We start from the raw sequence: 18,628 nt of genomic DNA, 5'->3' as shown, positions 1-18,628 counted from the left end.
TCCTTAATTTGTGTTTCCTCGACTTGATTTGCCATCATGATGCTACGATCGTGCACAGTTCTTGCTGACAGGGGCATGTCTTTTATTCGTTTGATTATCTTGTCTTTATTTGGGAAGTCATCAAACAGTTCATTGGCCACATCAAGCATGAATGTTTTGGCATACTCGCCATCTGTGAATGACTTTCCATTCCTTACTATTGCCAAAGCCCCCGCAAAGCTAGCGGAATTCCCGTTACCTTGCTTGGTCCACACACGTAGTTGCTGCTGACTCGTCTGCACTCTCCGCTGTAGCTCCTCGCATGCCCTTTTCCTGCTGTCCCCCGCTGGATATTTCGATGCAAATGAAGCATGGTGCGTATCGAAGTGCCGCTTTATATTTGACCGTTTCATCGATGCAATTTTATCATTGCATATTAGACATACCGCAGATCCTGCTCTCTCCACAAATGCAAATTCCTCTGTCCACGCAGCCTGGAATGCACGGTAATCATCGTCTTTTTTTCTTTTCGCCATCTTTTCCGTTACAAGGGTTGAAGCGGATAAACTAGTTGGCTATCTGATAAAATTGATTTCTTAAACTTTACAATGACCCGGACATGCTCGCGAGCCATTGGTTCCCGACCCGACCCACGGGTGACCCGTGACCCGTGAAATTTATCTTCAAAACTAATTTCTGTTTACTTTAAAATGACACAGTATTATTAAGAAATATCACAAGTATTTTAAAATCAGTTCCAAACTGATTTTTTTGAAAAAAAAATAATTTTCAACTCAAAATTGTCTGGGAGCCATATGCCGTCACCGGAAGAGCCATATATGGCTCGCGAGCCATAGGTTCCCGACCGCTGCTGTAGAGAATGGACATAGATTCTTTATAAATCATTATAAATCCCACCTTGTCTTGCTAAACCTCACTGCTTGTCCTCCATTTGGACTGTTTGCATCTGCTCAGCTTCGTTGAAAAATGAGTCTAGGGCAAACACGTCCATGAGGGATGAAGCTCATCTCTGTCCACATAGAAATTTGCGTTCTGTAATTATTCAAGTAAAACCCTGTGACATTTTGGTCCTTTAGACCTTCAACAGACATGAAATCATAATGAAGAGACTTTACATATAGGAGGGCAAATACGGAGACATGATGAGCTGGAATACCCAGTTTTTGGAAAATCAAATTTGCATGATTTCCTGTGTTTGGTACTGGTAGTTCACACCACAAATGCACCACACCTCAGTTCACTTGGAAACGGACAGAGACTCACCCTTTTGGGGCATCCAGGTAGCGTGGCAGTCTATTCCATTGCCTACCAACATGGACATCGCTGGTTCGAAACCCCGTGTTGCCTCCAGCTTGGTCGGGTGTCTCTACAGACACAGTTGACCGTGTCTGCGGGTGGGGAGCCGGATGTGGGTATGTGTCTTGGCTGCTGCACTAGCGCCTCCTCTGGTCGGTCGGGGCGCCTGTTCGGGGGAGGGGGAACTGGGGGGAATAGCGTGATCCTCCCATGTGCTACGTCCCCCTGGTGAAACTCCTCACTGCCAGGTGAAAAGAAGCAGCTGGCGACTCCACATGTATCGGAGGAGACGTGGTAGTCTGCTGCCCTCCCCGGAACAGCAGAGGGGGTGGAACAGCGACCAGGATGGCTCAGAGAGTGGGGTGATTGGCCAGGTACAATTGGGGAGAAAAAGTTGGGGTGGGGGGGTGGACTCACCTTTTTCAGGCAGTCTGGATATGGGTGTTTGGGCTGCACCAGAGTTCAAATGATGTTGTTCACATCAGCCCAAACAGAGCAGACTAAAAGGGCCAACGCACCAGATTTAATTTGCACCACAGCAGACGTGTTGGGCATGAACACAGGCTACAGTTCTGCCTAAATGGCCGTCCGGTCTACTTGACAAACACTGCATTTATCCCGTATAAAAGCCGGACCATGTGTCTGTCTGTTCTGTCGACACCCTGACTCCTGTCTAGGTTCATCCCGTTGTTGTAGTTTCTTCGCTTGTCCACACCTCCTCTCGTTTCCCCACCCCAGGTATACGCTACAGAGCTGGCCCACCTGGTTTCCGCCAGGACTCTCCAGGGCTCGCAGCTTTCGTTCGGCTGTGGAGGACTTGACAAAATTGTGAGTATGGAGAATCAGTTGCTGGAAAACAGGGAGGAGGAATTACAGACTTACTGGGATTTACTGTCTTGTCTCGTGACAGGGGGAGATCTTCATCAACGGTGGAACTTGCCGCATCATCAAGAGACACCTCCTTTTCAAGGAGGGCATCGCATATGGTATTGACTGTCTGCTGACTCCGCCTAGTCTTGGGGGTCGCTGCGATGAGCAGAAAAACTTTGAACTTCAGGTACATTTTCGGCCTATCGCAGTGATATCACGAAACTAACCATATGATGGCGCCATAGGTGTACAAAGCAATCACTTTAAATGGAATTATGGAGACTGATGTTTTTTTTTCTTATCTGTCTTGCGGCTACAACAGATGAATTGCGGGCCTTGCACTTCCTCCTCGACCCGCTGTCCTGGTGGGTCTATAGTAAAGGTACCTAGATCTATCTTCACTTACCTAGTTACCTTGTTCTCATATGAGATATGTAGATAGTCCAATACTTTTAGGTCATTCGGATACTGTGGATGGATCATATCACCTTTAGTTTGTAGTCCACTTTCAAAAGTTATCTTCATGTTATTATTTTATATTGAGCCTCCCACCAAGAGACATTCCCAGTATCGGCGAACTTATGTAGCCACCACTTATCTTGACCTCTGCCCAAGCACCCTCATGTTGTGCTGTTTCTGTGTTCATGTGCTGTTTCTGTGCTCATGTTTTGCTGTTTCTGTGTTCATGTTGTGCTGTTTCTGTGCTCATGTTGTGCTGTTTCTGTGTTCATGTTTTGCTGTTTCTATGTTCATGTGCTGTTTCTGTGTTCATTTTGTGCTGTTTCTGTGTTCATGTGCTGTTTCTGTGTTCATGTTGTGCTGTTTCTGTGTTCATGTGCTGTTTCTGTGTTCATGTGCTGTTTCTGTGTTCATGTTGTGTTGTTTCTGTGTTCATCTTGTGCTGTTTCTGTGCTCATGTTGTGCTGTTTCTGTGTTCATGTGCTGTTTCTGTGTTCATGTTGTGCTGTTTCTGTGTTCATGTTGTGCTGTTTCTGTGTTCATGTTGTGCTGTTTCTGTGCTTATGTTGTGCTGTTTCTGTGTTCATGTTGTGCTGTTTCTGTGCTTATGTTGTGCTGTTTCTGTGTTCATGTTGTGCTGTTTCTGTGCTTATGTTGGGCTGTTTCTGTGTTCATGTTGTGCTGTTTCTGTGCTTATGTTGTGCTGTTTCTGTGTTCATGTTGTGCTGTTTCTGTGCAGATGTGCTATTGCTGTGTTCATGTTGTGCTGTTTCTGTATTCATCTTGTGCTGTTTCTGTATTCATGTTGTGCTGTTTCTGTGCTCATGTTGTGCTGTTTCTGTGTTCATGTTGTACTGTTTCTGTGTTCATGTGCTGTTTCTGTGTTCATGTTGTGCTGTTTCTGTGTTCATGTGCTGTTGCTGTGTTCATGTTGTGCTGTTTCTGTGTTCATGTTGTGCTGTTTCTGTGTTCATGTTGTGCTGTTTCTGTGTTCATGTTGTGCTGTTTCTGTGCTCATGTTGTGCTGTTTCTGTGTGTTGTGGTCAGGAGGTGCAGCAGTGTGATCTGCCCATGGTGTTTGTCAGTAAGAACACGGGCTGTCGGACCATGTGTACGGTCAACTTCTGGCAGTCAAAGTGCTGTGCTGGCTACTATGGGCGAGACTGTCTAGGTAAGGCCTATACACTTCATCCCTCCGAGATGCATTCACAAAAAAGATGTTCGGGGCATCCAGGTGGCGTAGCGGTCTATTCCGTTGCCTACCAACACGGGGATCATCGGTTTGAACCCCTGTGTTGCCTCCGGCTTGGTCGGGCGTCCCTACAGACATAACTGGGCGTGTCTGCGGGTGGAAGCCAGATGTGGGTATGTGTCCTGGTCGCTGCACTAGCGCCTCCTCTGGTTGGTCGGGGCGCCTGTTCAGGGGGGAGGGGGAACTGGGGGGAATAGCGTGGTCCTCCCCCGTGCTATATCCCCCTGGTGAAACTCCTCACTGTCAGGTGAAAAGAAGCGGCTGGTGACTCCACATGTATCGGAGGAGGCATGTGGTAGTCTGCAGCCCTCCCCGGATCGGCAGAGGCAGTGGAGCAGTGACCGGGGCAGCTCTGAAGAGTGGGGTAATTGGCCAAGTACAATTGGGGACAAAAAGGGGGGGGAAAATGTTCATCTTGTCCAATCATGTAGCTCTCTGTCTGTTTGTCCAGCATGTCCCGGTGGGATGGGCAACGTTTGCAGTCTCCACGGACTTTGTGATGACGGTCATCTTGGTAACGGCACCTGCACATGTGACACGGGTTTCCAGGGCATGGCCTGCGAGATGTGCAGCCAGGGACATTATGGACCAACCTGCAAGGGTGGGTAGCACAGCTCCGTCGGGGTGTGGTCATTGTCTCTTGTCTGTGGGGACGTTGCTGACATGCCTTGTGGGTGTCCCATCCTCAGCCTGTAACTGCACAGAGCAGGGCTCGTGTGAGGAGGGTCTGAAGGGGACCGGATCCTGTTTTTGTGAGCAAGGCTGGACCGGGCAGCGCTGTGAGATCCAACAAGGTCTGTGGGCCATTGACATCTGTTACCTGTTATAATGCTTAATAACAGTATTGATAGCAACTGATTGGCAACCCCCCCACCCCTTCAGCAGATGTCCCTGTGTGCTCCCCCGCCTGCTCTCCGAAGGGAGTGTGTAAGGAAAACAACACCTGCGTGTGTAGGCCTTTCTACGAGGGAGATGGCTTCACATGCACAGGTGAGGCTGGAGCAGCATACCCACACTCCATTTCCCAAAGTTTGCCTCCATTATAAGCTTCCTCACCATAACTCCGGGTACCCTGCTGTCTGTTCCCTTCCAGTGGCGGACTTGTGCAGCACGTGGAATAGCGGCTGTGCTAAGGATGCCAAGTGCATTCAGAAGGGAGAAAAGGTGAGCTGTCTTTGCCCAAAAGGCCACACTGGAGACGGCTTCTCCTGCCAGCCCATAGACCCCTGCGCTGATGAGGGCAACGGGGGCTGCCATGAGCACGCTACCTGCACCATGACGGGACCGGTGAGAAGAGACTTCACTTTCCTCTTGGCCCTAACCGTGGTCTTCAACTCAAACTTTAAATATCGTTGACCCTGTAGATCCATGTGTCATCTTTGATTTACCATCAGGAACTGTTGCCATGCGGTTTATAGTTCTGCCAGACTTTCTGAATTATACTATGTTGTAATGATTTCACTCTTAAGCTGATTCTTTCCCCCATTTTCCCCCCAGTTGTATCTGGCAAATAACCCCACTCTTCCAAGTCTTCCCGGTCACTTCTCCACCCCCTCTGCCGATCCGGGAAGGGCTGGAGACTACCACATGCCTCCTCCGATACATGTAGAGTCACCAGCTGCTTCTTTTCACCTGACAGTGAGGAGTTTCACAAGGGGGACGTAGTACATGGGAGGATCACGCTATTCCCCCCAGTTCCCCCTCCCCCCTGAACAGGCGCCCCGACCTAGCAGAGGAGGCGCTAGTCCAGCGACCAGGACACACACCCTAATCCGGCTTCCCACCCCCAGACACGGCCAATTGTGTCTGTAGGGACGCCCGACCAAGCCGGAGGTAACACGGGGATTCAAACCAGCGATCCCTGTGTTTGGTAGGCAACAGAATAGACTGCCGCGCCACCCAGATGCCCGTAGCTGGTTTTTAAAAGTGGTGCCCCATTTCATAGTTGCATCTTGTGCATTCTACTTGTCAACAGGGGAAAAAGAGGTGCGATTGCAAGGACAAATACATCGGTGATGGCGTGTCCTGCGAGGTAAAGGACCTGCCCATTAATCGCTGTCTTCAAGACAACCAGCTGTGTCATCAAGATGCCCAGTGCACAGACCTCCATTTTGAGGGTATGACGAAACACCACTCTGCTTTAAGTTTGATGTAAGATGTGATATGTGCATGTGTGTTTTACCGTTGTTGTGATTTGAGTGTAGATGCCACGGTGGGCGTGTTCCATTTCCGCTCGAACAAGGGTCAGTACAAGCTGAACTACACTGCTGCTCAGGAGGCCTGCGTCCAAGAAGGTGGCAGCCTGGCCTCGTACACACAGCTCTCATACGCTCAGCAGGTCAGCACAATTCAGTTCAGTTCAGTTGAACTCTTGATTATTACATCATCAGAGTCACTGAGCCGGCAAATAAATTTATACATGAGATTTCTTAGAAGAGCCTGGAAGGTGTTGACTCCTGCAGCCACACACATTTCACTTGCACTACGCCATCTAGGTCTTTTTAGTAGTATTCTCGTAACATCATCATTATAAGCTACTCGAAGCCTCTGTAAGCTTGTTTTTTATAGTTTGACCACAGGGGGGCAGTATAAAGTGGTGTACAATATGTAGTGTGACCACAGGTGTGCAGTATCAAGTGGCGTACAATATGTAGTTTGACCACAGGTGTGCAGTATAAAGTGGTGTAGAATATGTAGTTTGGCCACAGGGGTGCAGTATAAAGTGATGTACGATATGTAGTTTGACCACAGGGGGGCAGTATAAAGTGGTGTGCAATATGTTGTTTGACCACAGGGGGCAGTATAAAGTGGTGTACAATATGCTCTGAACAGAGACATCTTCACACTAACTGAACACATACAAACTTGCATGAGAGCGTATTTGCTTGTGCATACATCATGCAGCGTTGCCTGTAAATATCATCGTCTGTCATTTGTTCAGTAATATAACGTCCAAGATATTTCACCTTATTACACACCCCAAGATTATTATCAGACAATTTAAAATCAGGACATTTCAGATAATTGACCTCTTTGGTTCTGTGGGTCATGACAACACTCTTACTAGCATTGTGTTTGATATCGTGCTCCATACCGTACACAGAACATATATCAAGGAGCTGCTGGAGACCAGCGCTACAGGGACTAAGAATGACAAGGTCATCTGCATACATGATGTGGTTCACCAGTGTTACAGGCTTTCAAGTACAATAACAATATTGATAATAAAGATAATATATATTGCTTAACACATTTTTCATTGACTGAGAATCACTTAGGACAGCATAACATGAACAACAAACATAAACAAAACAAAACAGAATGTAAAACAATAAGAAAGCAATGATGATACGACTAAATAGTTAGTCAGTTACAGATAATAGTGTACAAAATAAGGAGTTTGCCGGCAGAGGCAAAGGGGTACTTTTAGGCCCCCGAATTCATACACACAAACAACACAACTACAGCTTGTACTGTGTGAGTAGTGACGCCATGGACATAAAACGTTCTAACACTAGCCCCTCCTCCTCACGCCGTAGGCGGGTTTGAACATGTGTGCTGCCAGCTGGCTGGATTCGGCCAGGGTGGCCTACCCCACCACCTTCTCCAACCCAAACTGTGGTTTTGGACATGTGGGCATCGTGGACTACGGCATTCGCAAAAACCTTAGCGAGACATGGGACGCCTTCTGCTTCAGAGTCAAGGGTAAGGTGAAAGACAGGAAAGAGAAAGAGTGAGGTACTCAGTGAGAGATAGATAGATAGACAGATATCAATTCATTTCAAGTTTCGCTCTGTTAACTGGTGAGGAGTGACTTGTTATATTAAGACAACGGTGGAAGTGTGAGAGACTTGTAGAAAAGTGCACAAAAGGTCTATCGGTAACGTGACTAACTGTACCGGGATTGTTGTTTTCATAATGGAAGGTAGTTTCAGACACTTCTCAAAACATACTGAGTCTGTTAGTGCCAAAACGAGCTCTTTTACTGGACGTTATTTAGTAAAGCACCATATTGCAGCACGGTGCCCAGCAGTCAGATGCTCAGTATTGAATCAGTTAAAAGAGTCTGCTGCCTATTGCTTGGTTTGATTCCTTACCTCAGGAAAATAGGTCTTACGCTAAAAAATACTGAAGTTTTCCTTTAAGAAAATGGAGGGGGATGGGCGTCCAGGTAGTGTAGCGGTCTATTCCGTGGCTCGATTCCCCTTGTTAACTCTGGCTTGGTCGGGCGTCCCTACAGACACAATTGTATGTGTCTGGAGGTGGGAAGCCGGATGTGGGTATGTGTCCTGGTTGCTGCACTAGCGCTTCCTCTGGTCGGTCAGGGCGCCTGTTCAGGGGGAGGGGGAACTGGGGGGAATAGCGTGATCCTCCCACATGCCCCTGGTGAAACTCGTCACTGTCAGGTGAAAAGAAGTGGCTGATGACTCCACATGTACTGTAGGAGACATGTGGTAGTCTGCAGCCCTCCCTGGATCGGCAGAGGGGGTGGAGCAGCGACCGGGACAACACGGAAGAGTGGGGTAATTGGCCGGATACAATGGGAGAAAAAGGGAGGGGGCCAAAATAAAAGGAAATGGAGGGACCACCAAAACACCTGACCTGACTGTTTCGTGATTTTTTGTCCCCTGTTCCAGAGGTGAAGTGTGAGTGTAAACATGGCTACATAGGTGATGGCTACACGTGTACAGGAAACCTTCTTCAGGTCCTCAGCTCCAGACCCTTCTTCTCCAATTTCCTCACTGTGAGTGTCTCAGCCAGACTGTCAGAGATCAAGCCAGACTGACATACATTCTGTCTGTTGTGGAATAACAGTCGACTTTCTTTCCTACTCAAAGCAAATCCTGAACTACTCGCTGGTCTCCGTGTCTGGGAAAGAGTTCGTCAAACGCTTGAGCAACCTGACCGTCCAGTCCACTCTGTTTGTGCCGGACAACATAGGCCTGCCTGAGAACCAGGTGAGTCGCTTGCCTCACACGTTTACACAAATCCTCAAACACAGACACACATACGGGCGAGAGGGATTAAAGTTTTCCGTCACTACGACGGATCTCCGTCGATTGGATTCCAGAGTGGCCACGTATGAGATCAGTAGATCCGAGGGGGGGAAAGCGAGGGGAGGGGGTGTCACAGGACTGAGGAATCGCGCTACCAGGTGATGGGTGGCTGTTTTGTGTAGGCATACAATCTACTTGGATGTCAGTTAGGCCATAATATTCTCAAATGTCTAATCCGTCTTTTGACTAGGGTGCTGGTGACGTAGGTTCGTCCCCCGTGTCCATTTCAAACAGGCTGTAGGCTATAACGGTATAATGTTATTTAAATAAAATTATTTTATTTACAGTAGCCTACTTGTGAGTTTTACCAAACGGTTGTCTACTGTCAGTCCCTTATGTTGCAATGGAGACATATCGGGTAATGGCTAGCCTACTGACGCTACTGGGAGACTGGGCCTTCTCTTAGCCTACTGACTAAAGCCACACTGAAAGTCACACACTTCCTCTCTTGACAATACAATAATAATAATAATAATAAAATAATAATAGTGATGATGATGATAATAATAATAATAATAATAATAATATAATATAATAATTTAATGATAAAATAATAATAATAATAATGTAAAATTACGAAACAATCGGCGATGATAATATAACCCCACGGTGTATGTAAGTAGGCTAATCAATAATGATCTATCATCGGACACGTGCACATTCAAGCCGACGTTAGATTTACACCAAAATATACATTTATAAACTTGAAAAAATACCCCAAAACCCCCAAATTATGAGTCTTAATATCCAGCAAGCGATTGAAATAGTTCACATATGAATAAAGTTCATCAAGATTCCAATCAAAGTCAAAGTTTGTGATGAAGGAGGAGCGAGAAGCTGCGGTTCAAAAGGGGCAACCTGGGGCGTCCGGGTAGCGTGGCGGTCTATTCTGTTGCCTACCAACACAGGGATGCCGGTTCAAATCCCTGTGTTACCTCCGGCTTGGTCGGGCATCCCTACAGACACAACTGGCCATGTCTGCGGGTGGGAAGCCAGATGTGGGTGTGTGTCTTGGTCGCTGCACTAGCGCCTCCTCTGGTCGGTCGGGGCATCTGCTTGGGGGGAGGGGGAGCTGGGGAGAAGAGTGTGATCCTCCCACGCGCTACGGCCCCCAGGTGAAACTCCTCACTGTCAGATGAAAAGAAGCGGCCGGTGACTCCACATGTATCGGAGGAGACGTGGTAGTCTGCAGCCCTCCCCAGTTTGCTTTTATCATAAGATAAATAAAAACATATGCGCTGAAAAGTGAAAAGTTATGCAGATGATTAATTTTTTTTGCATGACTTAAAACTGAGTCAAACCTTGCAAAAAGTACGAGTTTTATGTCATAGATTAAAAAAAGCATTGAAATTATGTAAAAGTAAACTGCAATAGAAAAGCTGTTCAAAAGAATCTTCTCCCCTAAAATGCTGCTGGTCTCAAGTATTTAAATAAGATGTGGGTTAAAGCCTTTGTACAACTTGATGGCTGCATTATGGTTTTACATGGGGCGGTGTTGAAATCTCATAATTTTACTTGTTTAGCGGGCGTCGAGGGCTCAGGGCGTGTACACACTGTCACCTTTTTCTCAGATACCTCTGCTTTTTACATGAAAATGTGGGAAGCGGCCGCACGACGGAAAAAAAAGCAGTCGCTCTAAAAAGGTGGTTGCAGCACCCGCCTTTTCTAGAAAGAAAAAAGCTGGACAGTATGTACATGCCCTGATGTAGCGGCCTCTTCTGGAACTTGTTTTATACATTGTAGATGGGGAACATGACTTGGCCTGAAAAAACATCTCCAGTCAGAAGAATTGGTTCTGCTTTAATCCCTGCACACATATGAACATGTCTGCCTTTGTATGGATGTATCTGCATAATCCTTCACAAGTGTTTCATGTGTTTATGTGTAGACCCTGTCTCAGCGGGACATCGAGTATCATCTCTCTGAGGGCCAGGCTCTGGCACTCAGAGATCTAAAGAACGGCAGTCGGATCAGAACCCGGCAGGGCAGCCTCACTGTCTTTGGCATCGTAGACTTCCTGAACCCCACAACTCTGGTCAGTCTCCCCACTAACTTCCCTCACTGTGCGCCTCTTGTTTGCTTTTGGACGAAGATGTCCTTGTTGTTGTCTGCTTATTCTGCTGATGGAAAAAAACCTTTAAATCTGTCTAATCATCTTCTAGTCCTCCTGTTACATCAATGACCGCTTTGTGACAGACTCGGACGTTCAAGCGTCTAATGGGATCATCCACGTGATCCGGGGACCCCTCATAGCCCCGCCTCCTCAGCATGTGGTGAGTGACTTCATACTGGGACTTTGCATGCTACATTAACTGTGAAGTGAATAGTCTTTGGAAACAAACTACTAGAAAACAAAATAATTAGGTCCACATGAACCAACATTCTGAAAACTGACTGCTGGGATACGTCCAAAGTGATGGTTGAACTTTAATTTTCCACGTTTGACGTCTGACATTGTCTGCATTTGGTCCTCTAGCTCCACGCGGGACACAAAGCAGGGATGGGAATTGGAGTTGTGGTACTGGTTATGCTGGTGGCAGGAGTCATCTTTGTAGGTTACCACTTTTACAGCCACCAAGCCAAGCCCTTCCAGTTCCACTATTTCAAGGTCAGAGCAGGATTGTGTCTCTTTGTGTGTACTTGGTTCGTACCATGCGCATGCTAGAATACATTTCGTGTACCTGACCTTTGCCCTCTGCCCTTTGCCAGGAGGAGGAGGAGGAGTCTTCAAAGCCAGATTGCAACCCTAGCATCTGTAATCCCGTGTATGATGCATCTGCCGACCCTGTAGAGCCCACCCCCTCTGACCACTCTGTAAGTCGGAGATTATCTCACCTTCTTTAAGTGGTTCTTTTTCCTGCATGTTAAATCAAATCAAGTCACCTTTTTTGAGCCCTCACCAGTGAGGCTCTCAACACAGTCACAGTCAAAAGACAGCAGGTGTAAAGAAAAGAAGCCACTTTATTTTGTCATTGTACAGATTAAAATTAAAATGTTTCTCTGCATTTAACCCATCCTATTGTATAGGAGCAGTGGGCAGCTGTGGTACAGCGCCCGGGGACCATCTCCAGTTCTTTTTTTTCTTATTGCCTTGGTCAGGGGCACTGACAGGAGTATTAACCCTAACATGCATATCTTTTTAATGGTGGGAGGAAACCAGAGAACCCAGAAGAAACCCACGCAGACACGGGGAGAACATGCAAACTCCACACAGAAAGGATCTGGGATGGCCTGGGGTTCGAACCCAGGACCTTCTTGCTGTGAGGCAACAGTGCCAACCACTGGACCATCGTGCCACTTTTTTTATTATTATTTAAAAGAAGAAAGAAGCTGAGAGATACACTCACTGGCCACTTTATTAGGTACACCTTGCTAGTACCGGGTTGGACCCCCTTTTGCCTTCAGAACTGCCTTAATCCTACGTGGCATAGATTCAACAAGGTACTGGAAACATTCCTCAGAGAGTTTGGTCCATATTGACATGATAGCATCACGCAGTTGCTGCAGATTTGTCGGCTGCACATCCATGATGCGAATCTCCCGGTCCACCACATCCCAAAGGTGCTCTATTGGATTGAGATCTGGTGACTGTGGAGGCCATTTGAGTACAGTGAACTCATTGTCATGTTCAAGAAACCAGTCTGAGATGATTCGAGCTTAATGACATGGCGCGTTATCCTGCTGGAAGTAGCCATCAGAAGATGGGAACACTGTGGTCATAAAGGGATGGACATGGTCAGCAACAATACTCAGGAAGGCTGTGGCGTTGACACGATGCTCAATTGGTACTAAGGGGCCCAAAGTGTGCCAAGAAAATATCCCCCACACCATTACACCACCACCACCAGCCTGAACCGTTGATACAAGGCAGGATGGATCCATGCTTTCATGTTGTTGACACCAAATTCTGACCCTACCATCCGAATGTCGCAGCAGAAATCGAGACTCATCAGACCAGGCAACGTTTTTCCAATCTTCTATTGTCCAATTTTGGTGAGCCTGTGCGAATTGTAGCCTCAGTTTCCTGTTCTTAGCTGACAGGCGTGGCACCCGGTGTGGTCTTCTGCTGCTGTAGCCCATCTGCCTCAAGGTTCGACGTGTTGTGCGTTCAGAGATGCTCTTCTGCATACCTCGGTTGTAATGAGTGGTTATTATAGTTACTGTTGCCTTTCTATCAGCTCGAACCAGTCTGGCCATTCTCCTCTGACCTCTGGCATCAACAGGGCATTTTCGCCCACAGAACTGCCGCTCACTGGATATTTTCTCTTTTTCGGATCATTCTCTGTAAACCCTAGAGATGGTTGTGCATGAAAATCCCAGTAGATCAGCAGTTTCTGAAATACTCAGACCAGCCCGTCTGGCACCAACAACCATGCCACGTTCAAAGTCACTTAAATCACCTTTCTTCCCCATTCTGATGCTCGGTTTGAACTGCAGCAGATCGTCTTGACCATGTCTACATGCCTAAATGCATTGAGTTGCTGCCATGTGATTGGCTGATTAGAAATTTGCGTTAACGAGCAGTTGGACAGGTGTGCCTAATAAAGTGGCCGGTGAGTGTACATACAGACTATTATTAGGCACCGGGCCTGTCATCCACACGACATATTACGACGTGACATGTGTTAACTCTGCTAGTTATATCGGCTGTTTATACGCACACGACCTCTCATAAGTTTGCCCTCCACAATATCTGATCTAGCACCGACAAAGCCCCTCTGGTCAATGACTACATCACAGAGCACAAACTGGACTACTTATGTCTTACAGAAACCTGGCAGTCACAGAATGACTTAAAACAAAATTCAGCAACTCAACCAGGATTTCTTTATATGTGCAAACCTCAGTCTTCAGGCAGAGGAAGCAGCCTCGCACTGATCTGTCGCGATAGTATAACACTAAGACCACTCTCTCTACCTGATCAATCCTCCTTTGAACTGCTGGCTGTTAAGCTCTATGGACCTACACCCATCGTTATTGCTGCTCTGTACAGACCACCTAAGGCATTGAATATTTTCATCACTGAACTCTTGACAGTTTTAACCACGCTTAGTGCAATGTCTCTGAATATAATCCAAATGGGGGATTTAAGTGTTCATTTTGATAACAAAACTGCTGAACTACCTATCTCTGACCCTAAAGCTGTGTTAGTCAACACCAACCGACTGCTCAGTAAATCAAGGGTGCATCATATGTGTTAGTCAACACCAACCTACTGCTCAGTAAATCAAGGGTGCATCATACCATATCATACCACAACATTAGATATGTTAATCCAGATGATCTCAGCAGTTTAATTACCTCGAATGCCATTCCTGCTCCCACCTCCCCACTCCCTGATTTTATGGACTACTACAATAATATTTTATCTTCTGCACTCGATACTTTAGCCCCCCTGAAAACATGGGTTGTCTCGTTTGCCCATACTGCTCCCTGGTACACACCTGAATTACGTCAGCCCAAGGCAATAGGTCAGCGCCTTGAGAGGGTTTGCAGCAAGACTGGACTTAATGTTCATAAACAAATGTATTCGAGATCATTTACTCCATTACAAAAATGCTCTTTCAATAGCTAGAGCTACCTTGAGAACAATAATCTCTTTGAACAGTTCCAATCTGACTTTCACCCCAAACATAGCACAGAAACAGCCCTGGTTAAGATCATTAATGACCTCCTTTGTGCAGCTGACTCCGTTCTACTCCCTATCCTCATCCTCTTTGACCTCATTGCAGCCTTTGATACTATATCCCATCAGCTCCTTATGGATCGTCTGGCTAGCATTGGAGTTGGGGGTATTGTGTATCAGTGGTTTGCTTCCTACCTTACAGACAGGACACATTTTGTACAAATTCAGGATTACCGGTCGGAAAGTTTGATAGTTCCTCATGGAGTTCCACAGGGTTCAGTGTTGGGGCCACTCCTGTTTATTACTTACCTCCTCCCTCTTGGCAACATCTTTGGGCACTATGGTATCCATTTCCACTGCTATGCTGATGATACACAGCTTAATGTGTCCACTAAGCCCACATCCACTCTCACCTCTAGTACCCTCAGTGCTTGTTTCCTTGATATACCGATAAGTATGACTAACAATTATCTGAAATTCAACAGCAGTAAAATTGATCTATTCTTCATCTCATCACATCTTATCTCAGCCAATTCTTTGGGGTTGGGTCGTGGTGGCAGCAAGCTAAGTAGGGCACTCCCTACTTAGCTTGCTCCCTCTCCCCAGCAACACTCTCCAGCTCCTCCTGGGGGATCCCAAGGCGTTCCCAGGCCAGATAGGACATGTAGTTTCTCCAGTGAGTTCTGGGTCTACCCCGGGGTCTCCTTCCAGTTGGACATGCCCAGAAAACCTCCAAAGGACGGCGCCCAGGAGACGTCCTGATCAGATGCGCGAACCTCCTCAGCTGGCTCCTTTCAATGCGAAGGAGCAGCGGCTCTACTCCAGGCTCCCTCCGTATGTCCAAGCTCCTCAACTGAGCTGCTTCAGGAGACCCCTGGGCCAACTAAGCCCCAAAGGCCTCCTTCTTCAGCCTGAAGGCTTTTCTCACCGCCGGTATCCACCAGCGGGTTCTTAGGTTGCCACCTCGACAAGCACCAATGACCTTATGACCACAGCTCTTATCAGCCGCATCTGCAATAGAGTCTTTCAACATGGCCCACTCAGACTCCATGTCCCTAGCCTCCCTTGGGATACACAAGAACTTCATCCGGAGTGGGAGTTGAAAATCTCATGGACAGGGGCCTCCGCCAGACATTCCCAGTTCACACTCACTACATGTTTGGGTTTGTCAGGTCTGTCCGGCAGCCTTCCCTGTCATCTGATCCAACTCACCACCAGGTGGTGATTAGTTGACAGCTCTGCTCCTCTCTTCATCCGAGTGTCCAAAACATACTGCCGCAGATCTGATGATACGACCACAAAGGCTATCATCGATCTTCGGCCTAAGGTGTTCTGATATCAAGTACACTTGAACTACCTTATGTTCGATTATGATGTTTGTTATGGCCAATCCAAGACTCACACAGAAGTCCAATAACAAGGTACTGCTCGGGTTCCGATTGGGGAGGCTGTTCCTCCCAATCATACTCCTCCAGGTTTCTCCATCATTGCCCACATGAGTGTGGAAGTCTCCCAGCGGAACTATAGTCTCCCAGGAATTTTATCCAGGACACCACCCAGAGACTCCAAGAAGGCCGGATCCTCCTCCTGAGCTACTCTTTATTGGCACTAAATCTACACTCTCAATAACTAATATTTGCTCACTCCCTGTTGCTGGAGCCACCATACCTGTCTCCTCTCAGGCTAAGAGACTCGGTGTTATCCTAGGTAGTACCTTTTCCTTTTCCAGTCATATAAATCATGTCGGACTGCCTTTTTCCATCTGTGAAACATCTCCAGACTATGCACTCCACGGAAGTCTTAGTCAATGCTTTGGTCACATCATGCATTGACTACTGCAATGCGATCTTCGCAGACATCCCCAACAAACTTATTTACTGACTCTAACTCATCCAGAATTCTGCAGCACGGATCTGAACATGTCTCTCCCTTGCTGATTCAATTAGACTGGCTTCCTGTGTAAACAGCGGATTAACTTTAAAATGTTATTATTAACATTCAAAGTTCTTCATTTATCCCCTGCTTATATGACAGACCTTCTTCAGACTTACACTCCATCTCATTCCCTGCAGTCTTCACCAGCAGGTTTATTGGCACTACCAGCCATCAACCTCAGCACAATGGGTGTCAGGGCTTTCTCCTATGCTGCACCCAAACTCTGGAACTCCATCCCCCATCACATGTGCTTACTGGACTCCATTACAGAATTAAAAACTGCTCTAAAAACACACCTTTTTAAGCTAGCTTACTCACCTTAACAGCATTAACAGCATCTCTGTTAATGGTAATGATCTCTGTATCAAAGTCATTTTTAACTTCTGCTGGTGTATGCTTTATTGCTTATTGTGTTTTATTGTTGATAGCTGTTTTTACTGCTTTTTTTATTGTATTTGATGTAAGCTGACCTAGCTTATATCATCATGAAAGATGTCTTTAAATAAAATTCTCATTATTATTATTAGAAGTACAAAAAATAATTATTGGATGACAAAATGGAGTATTGAAAAGCAACTAAGCAACAAGTGTGCTAGTGTGTGAAGGCTGTTGTTACTTTAGTTTGAATTTCTTTACCAAACCTCAATGCTATCTACTTTCAAGAATAACTAGTTTCGGCACATTCCTGACGGTTACAGATGTTGTGTTGAAGGGAATGCTGAATGACGGTGGATTTTGTTTTGTTTTTATTTTCCAGACAGAGGACAAACATGAGGTGGTGAATGGTGGCTCTTATGACTTGCTTCAGAACAGCTGAGACCAAATCAAGACCTTCTCAATGTGTTTACATCAGAGAACCCCTGCTGCCTTTTTTTGTAAGATGTACAGAGTGACTGGACATTTTCTGGCATATTAGGGAAAGTTTCTCCTCTGAAGAGGATAATGCGAAGGTGAAGGAGAAAGGGAGCTTGTATTCCCCCTCCCAGGAGGAGGAATGAGCAGGAGACAATGTCATATCAGCAAGGTAGAGTCTGAGCTACAAGATCTGGACTTCAAATTCATCGCAAAAGGAAAAAAAACCAAAATAGACTCTTAGTGCTCATAGGACCGTGTTACCTATTATATCTGAATTCTCATGTATTGAGCATCATTCACTCCACTTTCTTACTCCCAGGTTTGTCGTTAAACCCCAAATCAGGATGAAAATCCGTTCCTTGTCATGTACTTTTCCACTGATGTGAGCTGTATCGATAAGTAAATGTTTTACTTTGTATTTCAGTCTGGAGAATGCCAATGACAATACAAACACAATTGTTAAAAGCATCTTCAAACTTAGGTTTATTTGGAAAGGAATCGTTTTTAATCTACCTTTATCAAATAGTAATTGTGTGGATTTATCTGCCAATGTGTCATTTATGTTAATTTGTGAAATAAATGCAGTTTAAAATTGCTTAATTCATCTGCCTTTGGTTTAAGTAGTATTTGTTTGGAGGACACTGCACAACTGGTGGTCAAGGTATTTTGCATTTATTCTGATCAACAGTTTAATTTTACAACACAAAAAGTTTGCAGTGTGTTTTGGTTGAGAGTCCAATAGATTAATGCTGCTGCTGCTTCTTCTGTTTCTTGTTGTTGTTGTTGTTCCCTCCCTGTTTCCCAGGGGTCGCCACAGCGGACTTGAGAGTTTCCATCGGCACCCTGTAGTGTCTTTAATTATTCGATTTTAAGTTGTCAGTTTACATTAGATCTGAAATCAGAATTGCTTTGCGTTATATTAGCTGCAAAACTGGGACACATTTACAATGTAGAGCTGCTTCTCTTTTCCACCCTCTATATAGATGGATGACAGGATGGATAACCAAACTTAGTCATCTAAACGTTACACCACATTTTTAACACTTTCCTTTTCAGGTAAAATAACAAATGGGTAAGTCACATTAAGTCAAGTCAAGTCAAGTTTATTTATATAGCACATTTAAAACAACCACAGTTGAACCAAAGTGCTGCACAAGCTTAAAATACAATACAAAATAAGTAACGCATATGAATGTAAAAGTTAAATGTAAACAATAAAACGCAAGAGTAAAAGTATATTTCCACAATAAAATCACGGTGTCTAGCTCAACTTGAATT

General features: G+C 45.8%; 1 protein-coding gene across 2 annotated transcripts in view; it reads left to right on the top strand.

Annotated features, from left to right (window-relative positions):
• stab2 (stabilin 2) overlaps positions 1 to 17,946 on the top strand; it is a 78,454-nt gene extending 60,508 nt beyond the window's left edge. For both annotated transcript variants that reach the window (XM_056276507.1, XM_056276506.1), the window contains 18 exons: positions 2,035 to 2,124; positions 2,207 to 2,353; positions 2,489 to 2,548; positions 3,673 to 3,796; positions 4,329 to 4,478; positions 4,567 to 4,671; positions 4,763 to 4,867; positions 4,971 to 5,164; positions 5,853 to 5,994; positions 6,082 to 6,215; positions 7,417 to 7,582; positions 8,515 to 8,621; positions 8,716 to 8,835; positions 10,823 to 10,969; positions 11,097 to 11,207; positions 11,411 to 11,542; positions 11,644 to 11,748; positions 17,253 to 17,946. In XM_056276507.1, the coding sequence (XP_056132482.1) occupies positions 2,035 to 2,124; positions 2,207 to 2,353; positions 2,489 to 2,548; positions 3,673 to 3,796; positions 4,329 to 4,478; positions 4,567 to 4,671; positions 4,763 to 4,867; positions 4,971 to 5,164; positions 5,853 to 5,994; positions 6,082 to 6,215; positions 7,417 to 7,582; positions 8,515 to 8,621; positions 8,716 to 8,835; positions 10,823 to 10,969; positions 11,097 to 11,207; positions 11,411 to 11,542; positions 11,644 to 11,748; positions 17,253 to 17,312 (2,199 nt within the window). In that variant the 3' untranslated portion in view covers positions 17,313 to 17,946. The remainder of the gene's footprint in view (positions 1 to 2,034; positions 2,125 to 2,206; positions 2,354 to 2,488; positions 2,549 to 3,672; positions 3,797 to 4,328; positions 4,479 to 4,566; positions 4,672 to 4,762; positions 4,868 to 4,970; positions 5,165 to 5,852; positions 5,995 to 6,081; positions 6,216 to 7,416; positions 7,583 to 8,514; positions 8,622 to 8,715; positions 8,836 to 10,822; positions 10,970 to 11,096; positions 11,208 to 11,410; positions 11,543 to 11,643; positions 11,749 to 17,252) is intronic.
• Positions 17,947 to 18,628: the final 682 nt, after the last annotated feature.

Source organism: Lampris incognitus, chromosome 3, assembly GCF_029633865.1.
Source record: "Lampris incognitus isolate fLamInc1 chromosome 3, fLamInc1.hap2, whole genome shotgun sequence".
Classification (NCBI taxonomy): Eukaryota; Metazoa; Chordata; class Actinopteri; order Lampriformes; family Lampridae; genus Lampris; species Lampris incognitus.
This window is presented reverse-complemented; position numbering and strand designations above follow the sequence as displayed.